This window comes from Ammospiza caudacuta, chromosome 9 (assembly GCF_027887145.1).
Source record: "Ammospiza caudacuta isolate bAmmCau1 chromosome 9, bAmmCau1.pri, whole genome shotgun sequence".
NCBI classification, from domain to species: Eukaryota; Metazoa; Chordata; class Aves; order Passeriformes; family Passerellidae; genus Ammospiza; species Ammospiza caudacuta.
Window position 1 is genome coordinate 21,408,540 of NC_080601.1, and position 21,510 is coordinate 21,430,049.

At 39.7% G+C, this 21,510-nt stretch overlaps 1 protein-coding gene across 1 annotated transcript in view; it reads right to left on the minus strand.

Moving 5' to 3' along the window:
- Window positions 1-981: 981 nt before the first annotated feature.
- Window positions 982-21,510, minus strand: part of VSTM4 (V-set and transmembrane domain containing 4) — a 31,292-nt gene continuing 10,763 nt past the window's right edge. The window contains exons 5-8 of the mRNA XM_058810599.1: window positions 19,442-19,475; window positions 14,410-14,522; window positions 13,511-13,572; window positions 982-2,741 (exon numbers count right to left, since the gene is read on the minus strand). Coding sequence (XP_058666582.1) covers window positions 2,616-2,741; window positions 13,511-13,572; window positions 14,410-14,522; window positions 19,442-19,475 — 335 coding nt within the window. The 3' untranslated portion in view covers window positions 982-2,615. The remainder of the gene's footprint in view (window positions 2,742-13,510; window positions 13,573-14,409; window positions 14,523-19,441; window positions 19,476-21,510) is intronic.

Here is a 21,510-nt window from a genome sequence, read left to right on the forward strand (position 1 = left end):
AGAATGAAGAATTCAATTCCAAATACTGTGACTTTCTAAGTGTTGTGTAAGATATAAATGTATGTCCTTCAACCTAGGATGCAATATCCCTCTCTAGGAAGCAATAAATCCTATAGAGAGACTAAGACAACAAATCTTACAAAAAAAGGTAATTTATTCAGTTTAATTAACTATTATTTTGGGGAATTAGATATCAAACACAAACAAGAATATATAGGATATTAATACATAAAGAATGGTATTCATTAACATGCTGGGCATAAATATGCAGTAGAAGATTTTTCTGAACAATGGGCACAATGGTCAGCTCTATGCAAAAGAAATGTTTCTAACCAAACCTGAAAGTTTTCACAGCTAAGTGGTCAAATCATTAATGTGCTAGGATTTTAAATTCCAAAGTAGCAACTAGTAAATTCTGTATTTGTCTAAGGCCTTTTGAACAGCTGTCTGCATTACAGATGTCCTCACTGAATAGTCAGTCAGGATGTTCCAAAATTGATCCCTGAATGTTGAATCACTCATTAGCACCAGTTTGGTTTTGGTCAATGAGTTGATTGCTGTGTTTACTGGAAGTCCAACACCTGATCAGAGAACAAGAAAAGATACCACGCCCTTTTGGTGGGTGATTAAATGCTGGAATAATGCAAAGGTGAAACAAACATCATTTTTGATAGCTCACAAATGCAGACATTAAAAATGCAAATAATTACTAACAAATCTATTGATGAAAGCTGGCCTTAGTTTGGAAAGAACTGTTTTGATGAAGGAATAGAATTGGAATTAGTACTGTACATAATGGTCAGCCTGATAAGCTTTTCTTAAATCCCTTTTTATAGAAGAGATTTTTATCCAGTGTGGAGAAAAGATGACTGCATTTTATATTTACAGATCCTGGCTAGACAATAGCAGATTATGCATGCTGCCTAATCTCTACCACTATTCAAAAAAGTTAAAAAGCAGTTTACACAGACTTGCTTATTCTGGTGAACCCCTCCAAAAGGCAGTGATGTGCTCTGTCACATGGGTGCCCTTGGATGCCTGTCCCCATCCCTGATTGTCCTGCCACCTCTCCTGCACTCCCATGCAGTAGCAGGAACAAGGGCACGAGTGCTCCTGCGGTGATTCCCAGCTGTGCTCTGAGCCCGGGTGAGAAGCTGCTCTATCACTGAAGGGCTGTGACCTGTAAAGGAAGAAGCAGCTTGGGCCATCTTAGTTATGACTCCAGAACCCAAGGAGTATTACTCCAAAATCCACACTAGATACTGCTGAATGAGTGCCTGTCATGGGGCTCCCTCACAGACCTGGAGAAGACCTGGCACGGGCCAAGTATCAGCTCTCCATCACCTGATGGTGACCTAAAGAGCCCAAGCTTCTACATCTCCATGAACTGCACAGTTACTCAAGGGTTAAAGCCTCCCAAGAGCTGAAAGATGTTAGGTATTTGAATTATCACTGAGCTTTGGGGACATTTAGACATTGAAGATACACAAGCTTGAAAACACAGTCCAGCTACTCTTCATGACTGAAATGCCCAGGATGGCACAGAATGGCTCGTTTTCCATGAATGTGTATCAAAGGAAAAGGAAGAAGGCCTTCTCAGTTATCAAGAGGTAAGGAAAGAGGAATTTTATTTTGTCTCCTGACATTAGGCTCATTTCCCTATCTCCTGAGCCCTGGTCTTTCCAAAGAAATAACTCCTAAGTCAGCAGGGCTTTACAGAATCTGTTCCATACTGAAGGAGAAGCTGTGTAATTTTTTCCTCCAGATCAGCATCTCATTAGTGCAGGCTACAGGAGCGAACTTTGGTTTGGAAATACCACACTAAATTAAGACCAAAAGCAGTGTCCTGGTTCTCTCAGTTTTTTACTCACTATCAAGTTTTTCCTACTCCCAGTCAGAATTCTAAAAAATCAAATCGTGGGAGATGTTCTCAAGCTATGAATATTCTTCCTTAAATCATGGGGGTTTAACTATAAATGTTCCCTTCAGATTATTTTGAAATATTTTATTTCAAGCTATACTAAAAGTAATGTAAGTTTTTAGACAATGTCATTTAGAAAGGGAATTTGAAAACACAGAGCACAAACCTTTTCAACTATTTCTGGAGAAGGGGAAAAGAAGTAGAAAAAGTAATTTTAGCTTTTCCTTGGCTGTAGCAAAAAGTCCCAGCTTTACTGGGTTATTATTTTTCTGATGGGGTGAAATGCATTAAAGTGGCCATTTTCCTGGTCAGTGGTCTTTCCCTTCAGTAGCAGATTGATGGGTGTGGATCCTGCTGTTTGTCCTCCTGAGATACTGATGTTGGCAGCTGGACCCATCACATCAGCATTAAAGAAGGAATAATGCTTAGTGTTAAAAATGCCCCAGGTGGACCTTTAGTCCATTTCCAACAGAGGCATGGAACACCACAAAGGTATCTCTGGAATGTCACTTGTTGGCCAGCTGCTTTTTCTATGATTACCTTCAACTACATCATGTTTAGACGTCTGACAGAAAAACAGAAGTGCATGAATGGAAATAAAAAAATAAGGACATTTGTATGATTTTTATAAATAAACAGCACAGTAAGAATTAAATAGAACACAGACAAAGGACATTTATACAGGCATGGACTATTACAGCTTGTTCTCCTCAAAGAGTATCTGTGCGTAGACTGTCATACTGGAAATGCCTTTGGCTTCCTGAATTGGCTTCATCAGTTCAAGTTCAGCATATGTTAAATTCTCTTCTGTGATTTTTGGCTGCAAAACAGAACCAACAAATTCGTTATAATGCCGTTGCCATTGAATGCACATATTTTATAATATTGGGTATAGTTCTTCTCTCACCCATTCCAATTCTACTATGTTGTTAAGCAATTTACTCTGCATTAGAGCTAATTCATAGAAGATGAAATAAAAATAATATTAAAAATAGGAAAACAGGGCTAAGAAGGATTTTCAGATTTGCTTCTGATTTAACAGACTATTTTGACAATTCAAATATTAAAGATTTGGAAGATGTATTTTAGCAAAATGTTCAGCCTCCTTAACACTAAATTTCCCAATTTTATTTATTGCAGACTTCACAATTTTAAAGATATATGCCAGATGTGCTTTCCAGCTGTAAACCTTGGACCAGTTACATCTCTAATCATAGCCACTCACAGAGCCTCTCAGTATATTTACTAACAGAACCAAAAAATGTTAAAAATACACAGAAGGCAGAAAGAAGTGGATAGAATTACTGCCATTCCAGTGGAATTTCACCACTTTTGCCAAGCTGTAGATGAGTTCAGAGTTTAGAACAAAGGCCATTCCACCAAAACTGTTTGCTGTATTACCATGATTGAATTTGACTTAAAACTTTAAAATTTAGCTAAGGGAGACAGTCAATAAAATTTACTGAACAAATGTATCATGTGTGGCAGAAGCTGCCTACTGCTATTGGCAGCTTCATCCAGACTCAGGTGGTTTAGAGGAGGAAAATCTTGTATTGTGCTCCTGTATGTGTTTTGCTCACAGTTGGGAGTGTGTTGTTCATGTCTAATTCACCTCAGAAAATGTAGCAACAAATAAAAGAGTTGCTGTGGAATTGTATGAGACCTTCAGTATTTGAAATGGATTTCATTTTATCTGTAGAAGATTGAGGTTTATGCTCTCTGGAAAAGGGTGAAGTTCTACAGCCCTATGCAAGTGAAAAACAAGTGGAGAATTTGTTCTTTATTTTCTTGAGCACTGTGTTCTACCCAAATAACTGGTGTCCTCAAGTAGAAGTGCAGAAGACAATTTAAAAACCAAAACATTTCAGCCATGCAAATTTTTGCAGTCACAAGAAGTAACCATGAAAAGGCTGCATTTCTCAGACTAAGAAATGGAAATTGTAAACTTAAAACTGAACTTTTAAAGTTCATAAAGTTTCAAAGTTCATAACCCAAGATTTTCCACACAGTACTGAAATGTTAGGAAGAAATTGTAAATATTTGCCAAGGCCAAAAGTTTCACATTTTATTTATTGCTTATTTATTTCTGATTTAATACAAAAAATTTCTGTTTCCTTGAAATGTGTTTGAATAAGTATTGCATTGTCTTCTGCCTAAAAAGATAAACATCTAATACCCCCTGAAATCAGCCCCTGTGCTCCCCTGCTTCCTGTCCTTTGCACTGCTCTGAAATCCTCTCCTGTTGCCTTGACAGTTGCTCACACTCAGCATTTCAAGTTCTTTACATCAGGGTGAAAAAGTTTACACTTTTCCAGCATTCATTTGATCTTATTTCTTCCCTGCAGATCAAATCCTCAAGAATTTGTGCAGCTGCTGCTGCAGGTGGTGCTGCTGAAGTCAGCCCATCTGTGGCATGTGAGTACAAGCCCTTTGCAGGGCACTGCCTGCAGGGCTGGCACTTTGCATTTCCCTGGTCACTCTGTCTTCCCTCCCTCCCTTCCACGTGTCACTCTATTTCATCTCAACTTCTGGTCCTCATTCGCTATAAAATGCTCTGCTGTTGACAACACAGAACATTTCCTGCATTCACTGAATTCTCTGGTGTAATGACAAAAGGAATTCCTGTGGATCCAGACAGGTCTTGACTGTAAGAGAAATCAAACATACATTTTCTTTGTTTATATATTAGGACTGAACTGAACCACAATGTATAGAAGGACATCTCTCCTATCCTGGCCTTGGCTTGAAGACTTGAAAAAAAATCTTGGTCAACTGATGTGATGCCTGAAAAAATTTTATAGTACCCTCTTCTTTCTATCCTGAAAGTATTAGCCTCATTTTCTAGGCATTTAATGTTTTGTTTTTTTTTTTACTTTTATGTTAAGTCAGAGATTCCTTTTGAGATTTCAAATGATAAGTGCCTATCTATTCAGTCATGCTAATAACAGAAGCTAAATACAGGAGTTACATTGAGGGTGGACACCACAATAACACCAACAGATGCTAAAGATTTTATTTTCAGTCTATGACAATATATTGAATTTCTGTTTGAAGGTATTGAGAATTTTGCTGCCAGCTTTAATGTCACTTCAATGCATAATAATACACTGCATGTGGAAAGCCTCCTAAAAATGAATCTGAAAAAACTTTTGAAACAAAGCTGTTGGTCACTGCCAGAGTAAAACTCTACATTTCCTAAGTCTGATGCAGACATCTGTTGAGGTAGAAATATTTTCATTGTTCTGCAGGAACCAGTTGTTCAGGACAAGCTAAATCTGTATATGCTTTCCCCTTTGTTTAATCATATTTCTTGTTATGTTTCCATTTAGAAAATGCTGCATGTCCTAAAATAGCCACCCTAACGCCCAGCTCATGTAAATTTTAGAAGTAAGATTTATGAAATCATATTGTCCAGGTGTTTTATTATATTATCTCAAAATTGCATTGTTTTCCAGTGTAGATTATCTCTTTATTCTTACCTTATTCTATTATGTTTGGATATGAAAAATAACACTAGATTCCCCAAAATAAGTCATTGGGCAGTAGTGGCTTATGTGTTGCTTTCATACATTTTTATGATGTTCCTATAGTAAACATAATTTAATAAAGCCAAAACACACTAAATAAATAATTGCATCTAGAAAAGCAATAAAACCAAATAAAATTAGTACTTTCATAAGTGGAAAAGGTACTTCAATTACTGCTACAAGCAACAGCACACCATAAAATGTGTAGAATAATTTCCCTTATGCATATTTCTAGTATGTAATAATTTGATTGAAAATATGAGGAAAAACACAGGAGGTTCAAAATTGTGAAAGGTATACAGTTTTCAGCAAAAGATGTGTAATAACAGTGCATGGGAGCCAACAGCACTTTAAGTACCTGTGGTAGCCAGGTTTTTATTCCATACACTCCTCTGCACTTCATTTATCAACCACATGTTTAATTCAATTTTGCTGGTTTGTTTGTCCAAAACCAACTTTTTTGAGCAGACAGGGGAAAAAAACCCCTAATTCTACAATTTCATCTCTCATTAGGATTGGATATTGTCTTGGCAGTGTTAACCTGGAACTGGGCCACCACCTTGTTTCTGGAACAATTGTGTGACTTCAGTAACTGGTGGTATAGGTGGGAGGGAGGGTAGGGCAGGAGAGGAAGAGACAATGAATGGCTGGCTATCCACCCCTCTCTTTCTGTCCTGGATCTTCCTCTAGGAGTTCACTGGGATTTCTAGGGCTACAACGTCCTTTTATAAAAAATTGCATCATTGCTCTAAAATAATATTGAAGTTATATTTTCAAGTAGGATTCTATTCCAGTGTGGCATTCCTAGATACAGTATTTATCTTGTATGTCTGTTTTCTCATCTTGGGATCATACACTTTGCCAAAATATAAATTAGGAAGAGTTATGATTTTCCAGTGTATCTTCTGGCAAATGTGAAATGATTCCTCTTCCAGGCTTCTTCCAGTTTAATTTTAGTTTATTCCAGTCACAAGGCTTCCCACTGGCAACTATTCAAAAGAGTTCACTTATAGGAACATTTTTCTTATTAAGCAATCTACAAGGTCTATCATGTGAATACATAAAAGACACTAAAGTATGTGTACATATAGTTTTGTTTTTATTGGGTTTGTCTAGTATATGAATGTATTAGAAATTAATTAGAAAGTTTGGGGTTTTAATCAAAATTATTCTGAATTTTATTTCATAATTACCAGGAATGTCAATTTTGCTCCTGCCAGGCTTAGCTAGTTTGTTTCTTTGCAGCCTCAAGGATGTTTACTGTGAGCAATGTCAGACTTGAAAGTTCTTGAAGTTTTAACTAAGACTATTGTCATCTAAATTTGTGATTACTTATGAAGAAAACAAGCAAATAATAACCCCTTAAATTTAACTTCTCTGGAAAAACAACTGCTGCCAACTTGCACTTGGAGACTGCTGCAATATCAGTTCCATGACCACACATGTTATCATGGAGATGACAAACCCAATGTGAATTTTTAGTTTACTATCAAAAATATGCAGAAAAGGCCTGATTTCCCAGTTCATTTCAGTCTTAAATATTTTAGAGACTATTGCTGCAAACATTCCCCTTTGAATTCAGTGTCTATATAATCCACATGTAATGTAGTTTTTGTTTGAGATAAGATACAGAAAGACTTCTACACTGGGAAAAAAAAAAAAAACTATAGATGAAATTGAATTTCGGCTCTGGAGTTTTCTGGATTTAACAAGAATATGTCCAAATTGTGCACATGGCAGGGGGGTTGGAACTAGATGATCTTTAAGGTCCCTTCTAAAGCCATTCTATGAAATTCTAGTCAGAGCTTCACAGTATTTTTAGTCACTCTGGTTTCCTGCAGTAACACTTGAAAATGAAACTCCACCCTCACTGGCATGTCCTGCACTCATGAGTGAATGGCTTGGTCAGCAAGGACAAAACCCTGCCAATTCTGCAGATGTTTGCTGTGTGATTGCCAGTCCATGGCAAACTGCCACATGTGGCCCAGCCATGCCTGCTGTTGGGTGGCCATGTGGTGCCCAGGGATGCTGCAGGAAGTGCAAATGGGAAAGGCACAGAGTCAAGAGGTGCTGCTGTCTGTTTGATCCAGTCCCTAGGAGCTGCACTTCTTGCCAGGTTATTCCACAGCACCAAGCAAGCAGCCTTGCCCCACTGCCATGAAAGAGCTCTTCTTAGCCAGCACACTCTGGAACTACCATTATTTTTCTCTTCCTTTCTCTTACAAAAGCCAAACTTGACTCTTTGGCCTTTTTCCTTTAATGTTTGAGAAACATCCTGTTTTGTAGTCACAGTCGGTAAGAAGCTCCACAGAAAAATGCAGATACTGTCCAGATGGCACAGCTCAGGAGCATCCAGTGTCACTGCTGAGCACACTCCATCAGAAAGTGTTGAGAAAGGACCCCCCAGGCCAACTGATTTGGCTTGTTTCCACAGGAAGAGATTGTTGGCTGTCTCTGTATGCATGCCCAGAAGGGTGGAAACTGCATGCCGAGTGCAGCCTGAGGGAAAGGGGGTAGCCCATCATCTCCTCTGCATATCTCCTTTTCAAAGCATCTGGTTTTTACAGCTGTGGAGGGTGGGATATGGCTGACAGCCTGGCCATCACTGAAGGGTCAGTGATGGGGGTGAAAGTGAGGATGTGCTGAAGCAAAGATCCAGCATGTTTGGTGGATGGGCTGCAACTCCCTTGCCTGGGCCACCAGAGACTGGGGAAAGCACATGCTGGCAGTGGGGTCAGGCAGGAGAAAACTGACTGAGTAGCTTCAGAGAGAAAAGGATCTGACAGTCCTGTTTTAAAATCTATATTGGAAAATCCCTCCCTTTAAAATATGTGGCCTTTCTTCTGCTAAAATCAGTAGTGCTCCTGAGGGCCACAGATACAGTGAATGCTCAAATCCTGTGAACTTCAGTGGAATGACTTCCTCATTAAGATTGTATCATAACTCAGAAGTCAGGAAAAGATTCCTTTTTTTAAGAGCTTCAAGTGTTTACCAATGCCAGTGACTTGATTGCTAGCAGAAAGCCAGAGATTCCCCTGTAACAGAGGAGCTTCAGAAATTACTTCTGCAGAAGTTCTGAAGCTAGATCTGCAAAACGACTTATCCTCTAAAAATCCATCTACTGGCCAGTAAGAGTGTTGAAATATCAAGAAAGACATTCAGTGCTAAAGCTAAGAAATATGACATTGGAAAATATGGAGAGTAATAATTATGCCTTTTAGTGGCGTTATCAGTTAAAAAGGTTTTTCCCATTAAGACGCCTGGGTTTTACTCCCTATAGCATGAAATGTTTCCTACACTCCCTGAGAACAATATCTACAACAGTTTGTGAAGACTCATTCACCATTGCATCTAAATTTTGTTATTGAATCTCACAGAAGTTATGATTACAGAGTCAGGGACGAAGATGATTTGATAAGTCCCACTGAATGGGTTTTGGGGGAAGAGCATCCTCACCTTTGCTAATGCTCCATGTCTTTCATAGTTGCATATATAGTTATTCCTAGATTCTAAACCAGCATTGCTGGAAATCAGGCTGATTCCTTCTTATTATTAAAAAAAAGCCAACAAAGTAATTAAAAGTTTCCACTTCACTGGTGACACTATTGTTACTCCAAATTTTTGGAGTAACACAAAAATCATCTACTGCGGCATTTTGTAAATACACAAGCCTCAACACTGATCCAGCAAGTAATTTTACATATTTATACAAATTATTCCTTCTTGGCAGTAAAGATAGCAACTTCAGTCTGAATGGGGAAGCAAGAATAACTCAGAAGCTTTGAGTATGTTGAGTTCCAAGTGCCAACCTGAATGTGCAAATGATATTCATGTCCTATGGACATCTCACAATCTATGGAGAAACTGGAAAAAAAAAGATTATTCATCTTACAGAGAGAGGAATTATGAAGACTGAATGAAATTATTAAAGAATAACAGGAGTCAAGGGAAGAACTGTTCACCACCCCTTTGTATATCATATGTATGTTCTTACTGGAAGTCTGTGGACATCAATATTGCCTTAAGAAATTGGGAGCTTAAATCATCACTCATTGTTACATGTGGAGGAAGAAACTCTTCTACTAGAGGGTGGCACAGCTTTTAATTTTAAGTCATCCAGTAGAAGCAAAGACCTGACTGTTCCCAGCTTCAGAATTCACAAATGACTGAGCAGGTATGTTTGACTTCCCTTTTCTTTCTCAAGGGAAGGGCCAATGGTACCTACAGTTAAGAGTACTGAGGAATCCTACTAGTTGCGCCAAATACTGACTGCTAGAAATTTCCCTCTGCCTTAGATAACCATAATCCCTTCGTAGTTTTTAGATCATCATCAGAAGCAGATCTCAGTAACCACGTAGCCCTGAGCCACAGGTGATCCAGTCCATACTGAAATAACCAGTGCTGTCCATGCTGTCTGAGCTGAAGGCAGAAGTGTGCTTCTGTTAAACAGCTCAGCACCATGGTCACTGGGAGGACTCTGCTCCACAAGTCACACAGGAACAACATGTACTCTGTGCTGGGGAACAACCAGATATACTCTATATATACAGAGAGGGTACTCTATTCAACAGAGAGGGTACTCAAGAGGGTATTCAAGATTCATATTCAAGAAGCAGAAGCCAACTCTTGTGGACTGTGACACTTACATGGATGTGTCTGAAGAACAAAGCCCAAGGGATAATTTGTAATAGAGGAGATTTATACCTGATTTCAAAGTGTGATATTTATATGATATAGCAGAGTGCACATGTCAGTGGCAGAATCAGAAGATTCCCTACAGCCTGTCTTATCTGAGCAGATACTCTTCCCTTTAAAATTTAGTGTGAAAATGATGAAGTTAACAAAAATTTTGCATAAGTGAAGATTTGAAGGTTTGATCCAACCTGAAGTTGCATCCTTTCCATTGGTTGTAGTGAATCACACAGGAGCTCCTCAGATTGATGGTTTAAACCTTCATGAAGACACTAAAGCCTTTTCATTTAGATGATGTTCTGCAACTGACACTCTTGGGCTATGACAGCTAATCTCTATGAGGCAATGAAAGCCTTACCAGAAAATTTGGTTGAGGAAGTAGAAGATTTATCTCTACCAACTCAAAGGGCTAAGTACTTAAAGCTAGAGCAGAACAGCCCTTAGAGAGGAGAGTTTGTGGGCCCCCAGAATTTTCTTTTTCATAATGACTCTCTGTGCTTTTTGCATGCTATAAAAAACATCCCTTTTTGCATTTCAGCATCTCTATTTCCTTTGATCTGTACACATTTCTCATTGATGCTAATAGAGAATGACACTGATGGGGAATATTTTTGCAACAGGGGGAGCATAGAATTGTTATTCTGGCTAAAGCAAAAGCAATATGACTTAAGCAGAGTATTTAAAAGGCTTTGCTCAAAGCTGTGCAATTGAACTTGGTATTAGGCTTTCTCTCTTTTTTTTTTAATTTTCATTGAGATTATGTCCATATTTTATCCAGGTTATTGTGTTCTTGTAAAATTATACTGCAACCCACTCTAGCACGTTAACAACAAAAGAAATTCTCTAGCTTATTATAAACATCTTTCAAGAAACCAAAAGCATATGTCCTCTGGAAATAATTTTGCTGGTATTTAGGCTATTACAAAAAATTTCCCAAAACACTGGAATTATTTTGTAATGTTCCTTTATACTCTAGCTTGTTAGCTTAAGTTTTCTAGAATATTCTCCTGGTGCCCCAATATAGTCTCTTCCTTGGGTTGCACAGGAAAGATGCAGAAGTAGCCCAGAAACTCAGCAATTTGTGTCTGTCTTTGGAGTAGTGATTACATGGTAAGTGTGCCATCAGTGAAAAAAGACCTAGTGTAGACACCAGCTGTGCAATCATTACAGTTGGAAAGAAAAGGTTATTTTATCCTGCAGAGATTTGGCAGGATGATGATAATTTTTTTGCCCCAAAGCAGATGGAAAATTTAAAATCTGAGAATATTTTGAGAATTAGAATAGACAAGTTTACTAAAATTAAAAATAGTCTCATTTAGATGTATTTTATGTCTTTTTCTCTGTATTTTCTGTATTTTTATCTTTCTTTAAACTTAAGTTCAATTAGTTTCATTTTCCTCACTGAGAAAAAAAAAGTAGTTTAAAAGCAGAAAGTATGGATCATTTTTTCCTGAGAATACAAAAACATAGACAACTGTGTTGTAACAAGAGGTAAGAGGAACAGACTTGGGAAACGGCTCTGTGAAGTGCCCTGCTCAGCTTCTGAATGTGTCTTACAGACTGACTTTGGCTTCGTTTACTTTGTCCCTTAATGCACTTTATAGCTAGGTGAGTCTGTATTCGTTGCATCACTTTTTAATTTAAAACTAACTCAAGTCCATAAATTGTGAACTGTCTGGGGGCTGCTGCATCTCTCCAGGGGGACTCTGAGGTGAAATAGGAAAGGGAGGAGAGCAACACATGGGAACAGCTGCCTGACTGCAGTCCAACAGCAAGGCATTAGGACAGTGTGCTGTCTGCCTGCAGTGTGGGGACCTTCAGTCGTGCTATGGGAGACAAAGCTGATTTCATTGTCTGAAAAGGCTTTGCTCCTGCTCACCTCCAGTGTTTGGACCTTCACAGGTGCTGTGTAGCAGGAAGGGAAGAGCAATGGCTATTTGAGGGCTATCCTTGGAATTATTCCAGAAAGAGAAAGTATCTGGAAGCAGATTTCCTTCAAGTTCAGAGTGTGTTGATGTGCTTTATTGACCTGCAGGAAGGATCTGAGTGCTTTAACTGGTGAGAGCTTTTCCTAAGAGGGCTGAAGGCTGCCTGATTACTGATATGCCCAGGTGTTGGGATTTACTCTGGATGCACAGCAAAGGGTGGCTCTCACCCATGGGGCCAAGTGCTCTCATCTGTGTCTTTGTCCTCTTAATAGCTTTGGCCTGCCACATGTCAGCATAAGGCCTTTTTCATGGAGTTTTAAAACTCTGCCTCTTCCTCTACCACAGCCTGATCCGTAAAAGCAGAGCCTGGCTGAGGGGCAATCCCAGCAGGACCATGAGCTCCATACCCAAGCAATAGAACTGCCTCAGGTATTAGCTGAGCTGTTCTTAAGTCACCTGGCATTATGACCAGGTATCCAGGGCTGTAAAAAGTAGAAATTATTTACTGGCAATTGGTGGGAAGGCTCCCAATTCAAAGCCTCACCTGAAAGTGAAACCATCACATGGCATTTGAGTTATTCCAGTGGCATATTTTTAGGCACCCACCTTCACCTAATATAGAAAGTTGATCTCTCTGGGATCTCTATTGCCAGAGAAGGAAGAAAGGATTCTCAAATGGCAACTCAGAGCAGTAGTCTGAATTATCAGGAGCATCAGGCTCCAACTCTAACTCATCTCTCTTTTTATTGCCTACACAGAGAACAGAGCAGGCCACAGCAGCTGTAGGCATCTGAAGTGAGTTGGTATAAAACTGTCACTCTATTACCACTGGATGTCTTGTCCAGGCACTACTTTGATATGAAAGCAGAAAAACATCTCACCAACCCTCTGATTTGTCTGGCACATATCTGCAAGGGTATTTTTCAAACAGAAACTTGTTTGAGAAACCCAAGAGAAACTGTAATATGAAGGTGTTTTCCTTAGTATGAGCTATATATATTCATCTTATTCCTGCAATTCAAGGCACTTCTGACTTACACCAATGAAGTGCAGAATATGGCTCCTCATTTCTAACTTGAAAAGTCTCAAAAGAAGTGTGAATAGTACAGTTATGATTCTGTCAGTAACTGGTATTTTTTTCCAAAACACCAGCTGCTAGAAGCACGTGAGAATGAATGGCAGGTTTCATTTAAGGACAGGCCAAGTCTCTAGACATGACAACTGTTAGAAAGCTGGAAAACATAATCCAGTGTAACATAATGCTCAAAATGAAAAGAACCAAGATGATTCATCATTTGAAAAATTATTATTTTTTAAAAAAACCACCTGTATGATTTTTTAAGGCAATTTATAATGTCCGAACCTAGAGTTCTGGCAACATTACAGCATTTGTATTGAGAGAGAAAAATATACAGAAAATTATGTCATAGAAAGTTACTCACCAGGATCAATTTTCTTTGAGGTTTCAAGAGCTTGGGCTTTGGGAAATTACTGGCAATTGGAGCTACAAAAATAAATATTAAAGCATCATTTCACATAATTATAATTCATTGTCATTTTTAGTATATGTATTAGCAATCTATAAATCACATATTAATAGCAAATTAGAAGGAAATGCATGTACTTATATATGAGTTTAACCATATTTCAGGTATCTTACAAGGAAACATAATGAATGTTTTGGATTAGAAAAATTCATAAAATTAAAGAATCTGATATGCAAGACATGCTGTTTGCATGCAAACATTAGAGCAATTTACTCCCTGGGAACTGATAATTTGTGACCTAAGCCACAGCAAATGTTCAGGTCCTTTCCCTCTTTTCTCCCACTGGCTTAGCACTGGCAGTGTTGCTTAGAACGTACACCCAAGAGTTCGTGAGACAGACCCCAGAATTGCAAATCCTCTTGGAAAATGAAGTCCCCAAGAGGCTGATCTTTAGCTGCTCAGTTTGCTTGACTTCCCAAGTGCATGGGCAGTTTTAAAGAGTGCAGTGTGCTGGCTTCTGTCAGAATACCCCCAACAAGTAATTTCAACTTGCCTAACGTTAATCTTCTCTTTGAGGAGGGTGAATATTGCTGCAGAGGTTCCTCTCTCTCCTCTAGTTAGTGGGAGCTGAGACCTCCTGCTTGGACTCACTGAGTAGCATCTCAGGATGTCTAAAGCTGCAGGGAGGTGCCAGCCTGTCCCACGGCAGGTACAGGGCATTTCCTCCCTCCCAGATGGGAGCAAGAACAGGCAGAGATTGTGACAAAGTGCAGGATTCCTGACATCTCACACTCTGCTGTCCCTCCATGGCTGTGCTCAGGATTTGAAATACCTCTGTGCCTCTATTTTCATACCTTTTGCTGGGATGGCTGGTGGCTGCTCCAGTTTCTCTTTCTCCTTCTTTTTCTTTATCTTCTTAGGCTGTAGAGGGGACATGCTCGTCACACTGGTAACTGTCTCACCAGAGCTGCAAAGCACAGGCCCAAAGGTGAGGGGAAAATGAAGGCAATGGAGGGAATGAAAGTTTGTCCCTGTGAGTTCATGCAAACACATCACCTTCCACTTGTGGGAGTCCATGCCCAACAACCTGGAATGTGATCTGGGTATAAAATGAAAAACCTCTTATGGGGGTTGGAAATGCTCTGGGTTTTGCATTTTTTCAGCCATATAGTATGGCTGAGAAACTCAAAGAATCTCACTCATCTTGGCATAGAAAATGCAGACTGTCAGGTTTAAACAAGATTAATTTCACAGCACCTATTCCTTAAAAGCATGTATGACCCCACTGCTGCACCCAGAGTGAACTTCTGCCCAGCTGCCCTCGAGGCTCAGAGGCTCAGGCAGATTGCAATAGTTGCATAAGCTCCCATGGGAAGTGTATGGAAAAGCAAAACCTGACACAGATTCTGGGATAAGACTGGCTGAGGGACTAGGAGAGCATGCAGCATGTCTTCAGGCAGCTCAAAAACCCACATCTGCAAAATCTGGCTTCTTCAAGGGGGGCAGTGTGCCCAGGGAATATAAAACAAGAAGCTCTGCTCCACTCTCTAATCAGGCATTCCCCAGTACATCTGTGCTGAAAAGGTGCTCTTAGCTATGAGGGAAGAATACAAGTTATACTGCAAACAGACTCCTATCTGCTGGATTTTTTACCCTTATCACCTCCCAAAGGCTGAGATCAAAACCCTGCTTTGGATATTCAGGCTTGGAGCTGCAGTCAGGTTGCAGCGGCCGTCACTGTGGGTCACTGAGCTGTGGGAACTGACTCTGCAGGGGCTCCCTGCTTGCAGATAAAGGGGGAATAAATTGTCCTGGCTTAAGTGGCACTGAAAGGAATCTTAACTTACAGCTGGGGTGTGGGGAGAGTGTAAACCATTCAGTTATGAGGACTACAGTGATGGAGGTGACTTGGCAAACAGTGGCTGCTCAGCTGCATCTGCCCCTGGGCTCACCCTGAGGAGGGTTAGGGAAGCTTGGTTGTGCTTCAACAGGGACATTTCTCTTCTGTGCTGTGAGTTCCACCGTGCCATGGAACACAACCAGGGTCTCCATGGTTGTAACACTGATAACACTTATTTCACTGAATTTTAAATCATTTGTCCCAAGTTCCTGTTCCTCTCCAGATTCTTTTGCATAATCTCTTTATATTAATAGAATAAAATATTCTTTATATTAATAGAATAAAATATTCAGGGCAAAAGGCTTAATGAAAGTTAAGAGGTCTCAGATATTGCCCACACAAGAACAACAAAATTACAGACACATTTTACACAATTGTAAATTCAAATGAATGTCACTACCACTGGTAAAATCACTCTGGATTTACACTTATGTGAATTGCAAAAAGACTCTGGTTTGCTGGTATTCCTGAGTTCTACTTCATGTACTCAGTAAAAAACATAGTTTGGCTGCCAAACTTTCTAAAAAGTGCTTAAAAAATAAAATATGTTCACAATTTACAAACAAATCATATTTTATGTAAACTGGGGGCTGGACTGAAACAATTTCTAAGTCTTCCTGCTCTACTATGAACCTATCCCACAACAACCATCTGTTTCTATACTAAAATCAAGATGAAATGGTTTAAAACCAGCAGAAAATGAAATTGTTCTGCCTGGCTTCTTTGTACAAACAGCAAACTACTAAGAAGAAAGACTACCAAAAAGCAGATGAGAATGCTTTTTTTAAAATGCTTTTAGTTTTAATAATCCAAGGTCGTTAAGGCAGATGTGTAGCCTAAAGATGCCGTTGTTATGACATAACTTTAGGCACAATATATGAAAAAGCTTCATGTCAATTAATTGCATTAGTTATTATTCCTGTTTTGCCAGAAAAGTGAAGCTACAAAGAAATGTATTTGAGACTTGCAGATTTATTTTAAATGCCAGGGCCACACAGGGTTAACTAATTCTGGGAGATACAATAACTATACTTGCCGTCTCAGAACTGAGCTCCTCAAACCAAACAAGGAGGCTCAGAAAAGACTCCTTGGCCCTGAAACACTGCCTCTTTGTGAGCTTGTCTTGTTCTGTGCCTAAAAGGAAAGTTAGTATTTTATCTCCAGCTCCTTCTTCAGCCCCTGGGCTTCTATTTCAACGGTGTCATGTGGTGCATTTCTTGAAGGATCTAATGAGTTTATAGAGAGCAAGAATAATATAGGTGCTTGAGGAGGTATTCTGTGGAAGATGTGTAATGATCATGGAACGGGGCAGCAGCTGCCCCAACCTGTTGCCAGACCTGGAAAACTACTGAATTTTGGCTTTGTTATCCTTATTAGAGTCTAGGACGTGGAACTCTTCCTGTTGTCATCTAAGTCAGCTATTTTCTCTTGTCAAAGGTCTGCAGGGGGGTGACAAAAAATTCACTTGAGTGAACTCAAGTTACTTGGATATTTTCCAGATAGGAGAGCTGTGTGAAAAGGTGCCAGGGATTTCTGGATTCTTGTTTCTGGTTCCGTGTGGCAGAATGTGCTCCTGTAATGTGAGATTGGCACTGTGGAACCAAGGTGTTGAGAAGGACAGCCTTCTGTGAAAACTCTTTATTTACCCCCAATTACTTATCTCCAGAAGAGCAGTAACTGAAGGACTAGAGAGTTCAGGCCAACACAAATATGAAAGACAGAAAAAAATGTCCCTGCTTTCAAAGCTTCACCTCCTGGGGGTTTCTGGATCTAAAAACTGGCAAAATGATCCAATAACAAGGAAAATAATACGAAGAAGGATATTTAAAGAAAATACCAGAAAACTGAATTAGGTGGTTTGGAAAACTAAAAATAACTGTACTATTTTATTTAGGTAGTTATTTTTAAAATGTGGTAAAGAAATGGGTTTTGGTCAACTCATTTTTTTTCTTTAATTTGTTGTTGGTCAAGTAGCAACCCAAAACCTAAACATTTGCTTTGTTATACTCGGGAAATCTGGATTTAATTTTCTTTTCTACCACAGCCATTTTGTGAGACCTGGGGCAAATAATTTAGCCCACTGTGCTTTAGATTCCAATCAAATGCAAAAATATCATTCTGATGTCAGGACATAAAATATTTTAAGATGCTTAGGTATTACTGCAGTGGGAATACAGACATTTCTTAGACACCAGACTATTAATGTAATTTTGAAAGTGGACTCTACCCTGTGTTTGAAATATCACTAAGGGAGTTGAAGTTGAGCTTCTCTAATCAAGGCTGAATTTTGCACTGTAGTAATTTTAAATGACAAGAATCTCATGCAAATTAGTTAATCAGTTTGGCCTAATGGATATTTAGACAGTAGGTTTTGGGTCTAAATGTGTTGAATTAAGTTCCAAGACAAGGAATTTGCAGGTGAACAGCAATGAGTTTGAAGGAAGTGATGGTTTGTGTTTTGAGCAGAGGATGGAAAACAAATGGTGCCAAGTGTGAAACATAATTATGATGCTGGTAACACTTTCATAGGTATTTAATTTTAAAGCCCCAAAGTCAATGCACTTTAGGCACGCATTTGTGTGATTGAGGATTTCAATAGCATAACTTGTCACACTGAAATACACGAAACCATGTTTTTATCCATATAGAGTCATGTATTTCTTTCAGTTCTAGAGAATCTGTTTAATGGTGAAGAAATCACATTGGCTTGTTTTCTTCCTAAGTTCAGTGTTTGCAGCAGTATCACTTCCACATCATCTATTCCCAGGGAGCCAGAGTTTGCAGTGTGCATTTTTATCTGACTGCCATGCTCCATTTTTTCAGTTGGGTCTCATTTTTCTCCTCTTTTTATGTTCCCTACCAATATACTTTGGTTTCCTCCCCCTGCCCATTCTTTTCTGTTTGTTTTTTTGTAATTCCAACTTTGTCCCAGTGGTTAATAAAGAAGGGGGAAAGCAAAAACATGCAGGAAGAAATGAAAACTGCTGAGCTGTCTCTAAATTTTTGGGTGGTGCAATGGCTGGTCAAGGTCACAGAACAAAGATCTGTCCATAAATAACGTGGAAGTTTTGGTTTGTACTGGCCTCTCCTGAACCCTGTGCTGCTTTGTTTTGATTTCACTTCCATCTGAGTGGCAGTTAGATTGAATACCATGATAATCCCATGAGAATGCAGTAAAATCACACTGTTGGAGGATCTAGGGTGTGCTATACTTGGCATTGAATCCCACAGTGTCCAAAGAGACTATGAGAAACAGCATGTGATACCAAGAGGTACTGGATTTAAACTGCAAGGCTAGAAACACATGGTTTCTGTCACTGAAAACTGGGAAACAGCTGTGTTTCTGAGTTGTTATGAGGCAGCCCTCTTTCATCTTTTTTGTTTGTAAAATATGTCATATATTGTTACTGCAGCTCCAGTCCAATATACATATCAGGAAAATCATAAAATGGAAATCATTATAGCTTTATAGACACACCATAAAAAACTTTTGGCAGCTGATGGTATTTAAAGGGACAGTGATTAACACTGCAGCAGAAGAATTCTTGCCATCTCTTTGAGTCTTCAGCTGGGAACAGACTGTGGGCCTTGATAATCTGCTTTTGAACCCCACTCCCTCCCTGGGTGTGGGACTCCCTGGGTAACATTGTGATTGGGTCTGTGTGCATGGAGAGTTTAAATCATTACCATCCCCTGAGGTGTTGGGGAACCCTAGAAACCAGCACAGAATGAAAGTAGGCTTCTTCAGAAAGCAATTCAGAGCATCAAGGAGAGGCTTGTCACTGGAACACCTGCAGGACCCACAGCTGGCCCAGGCAGATTCTCCCTTTTCATGCACACCAGGCATGTTCAGGAGTCAGGTATCAGCAAATCTTTATGTTCCCATAAGCATTTTGAAAACATTACTCCTATTCTTCAGCACACATAGCAAAACAAATCCAGAACTGGTACCTTGGTTTAGAGCAAAGAGATGTGTAATCTCCTACCTGTTCTGGGGGCATTTCACCAGGTAATGCTTCACTGTTAAAGAAAAGAAAAAAAGAAAATGCGGCTTCACACCAACATAATTTATGAGTTTCAAATGAGCACTGCAGACAGACCTGTGTTGCTGAGATGGTGGAGTTGCCAGGTTGTTACACTGGGAGAGCTAATGATAGTCACCATACATTGTATTGTGCTTTACAATGCAGTCTGACTGAAGAAGACATAGCTAGTCTTGGGAGAGGGGAATGTATTGAAAAACACCAAAAAATCTGCTGTGGAAATGCTGGGCAACACACATTCCAGTGGTCAGCCCAGTAAAAAGACAGCCTGCTAAGGAAAAGCACAGCAGGCCAGTAATTTTACTTTGAAGACTTGTATTTCCCTTGTGGTGCCCGTATTTGTTTCCAGAAGCCTGAAATAAACCATTCACCCACAAGAGCCACGGCTGTTGCTACTGTAAGTCAGATTGTGGCCACAGGCATAAAGGGATCCCTTCTGGGATCAGATCAGAGGTCCAGTCCAGCCATCATCCTGTCTCTGACAGCTGTGTGTGTGAGCTGTGTAAATCCTTCTTCATACTCCTTTGAGTCAGTAGTCCTGAGCAAGGGCAGCTGCCCCCACTGCAGCCTTTTAGGAGCCAGGGTTATTAAGATGCTCTTTTGTGGCTTTGTGGCTTCTATGCCTCTCTTAAAGGACAGACTCTGGCTCTTCTGGTCGACCTACTGCCAATTTGTATCTCAAAAGGATGAGAGAGTGCATCCCTGGGTCATGATGTGAAGCTGAATGCAACACAGATGTGCCCCTACCTTCTCATTCTCTGTTCTTTAATGGGGGACATTAAAAGCCCGCCCCTCTCTATGGGAAAGTTTTCATATCTGGACTTTGCTAAACTTTCCCATTCTAAGGGAGCTATATAGCTCCAGGGAGGTGCATTTTGGTCCTAAGAAAATAGGTACTGAGGGCACCAGGAGCTGGACTAATGCAGAGACAATGTTTAAGCCAGTCAAGGCAGTGCTTCCATCTACCTGTCAGGCCTTTTTTAAATCTACAGGAGAACAGTAGGCCCAATCCCTCAGGAGCAAAGGAATGCTCATTACAGTGCTGACACGTTTTTGAGCATGTAAATATTCAGATATTTGGGTAGCAAAGAAAGGTTTTAGCAGCTCAGAAGCACCTACTTTTTCTCTTTTGTAAATCCTTATTCTATACTGTATATTATTTCAATATTTAGCTGGTGTTGGTTCAATGTAAATAGATCATTCCTTCAAGCTGCTTGTGTGCTCACAGCAGTAAATTGACAAAACCAAGCAAATTCTAACCCAATGTCTGCTCAAGAAAAACTGGGATACATCAGTCTAGTGCTTGTGGCTTCAGGGTGACTCACCATGACCAACATACTTAAGTGTGGGTACTCTCTTGGCACAAAACCTTTGTCATCACTTAACAGGATAAGAAGAATAACATCGATCTTGCTCATTCCTCTTGGCAGAGTTGTTGGGTTCAGTTAGAATCAGAGTTAGTCTGCTAAGTGCACTACCAGGAAGATGGAACCACAGTCTGAAATGTGTTTGCGGTCAGGCAAGGGTTTCTCTCTATACATCTATTTCTGGCTTATATGTCTTCTCACTTGTGTATCTGAGTCACTCATTCCTTCATGGGACCTGTGTAGGCAGCAAAGTCATCATTCTCTCCTGTCATTAACAGAGCAACTCACTAACCAGGCTCCTCCTGAAAGCTTCTGTTCAGAGGTGGTCCTTACACTCTCCTCTGACATGGTGGCTGCTAAGTGTGCTGGTATCTCATCCCTGCAGCTTGTGTGAGGTCTCCAAATAAACCACTTTCAAACTGAAATCAAAGTACAGCCTGCACTGGTTACTCCACAGATCTGAAATAGCACTTCTGTTTACAACAACGCTGCTTTGATGCAGCCTCTTTGAGAAACCCTCTCTGAGGCCAAGATTGACACAGTAACCCTTGACCTTGAAATATCATTATGAAAAGACAGATTTGAATGTTGAAATGATGCTTTAGTTTCAGAAAATACTGCGAGATAGTGCTGATAAAACCCCTC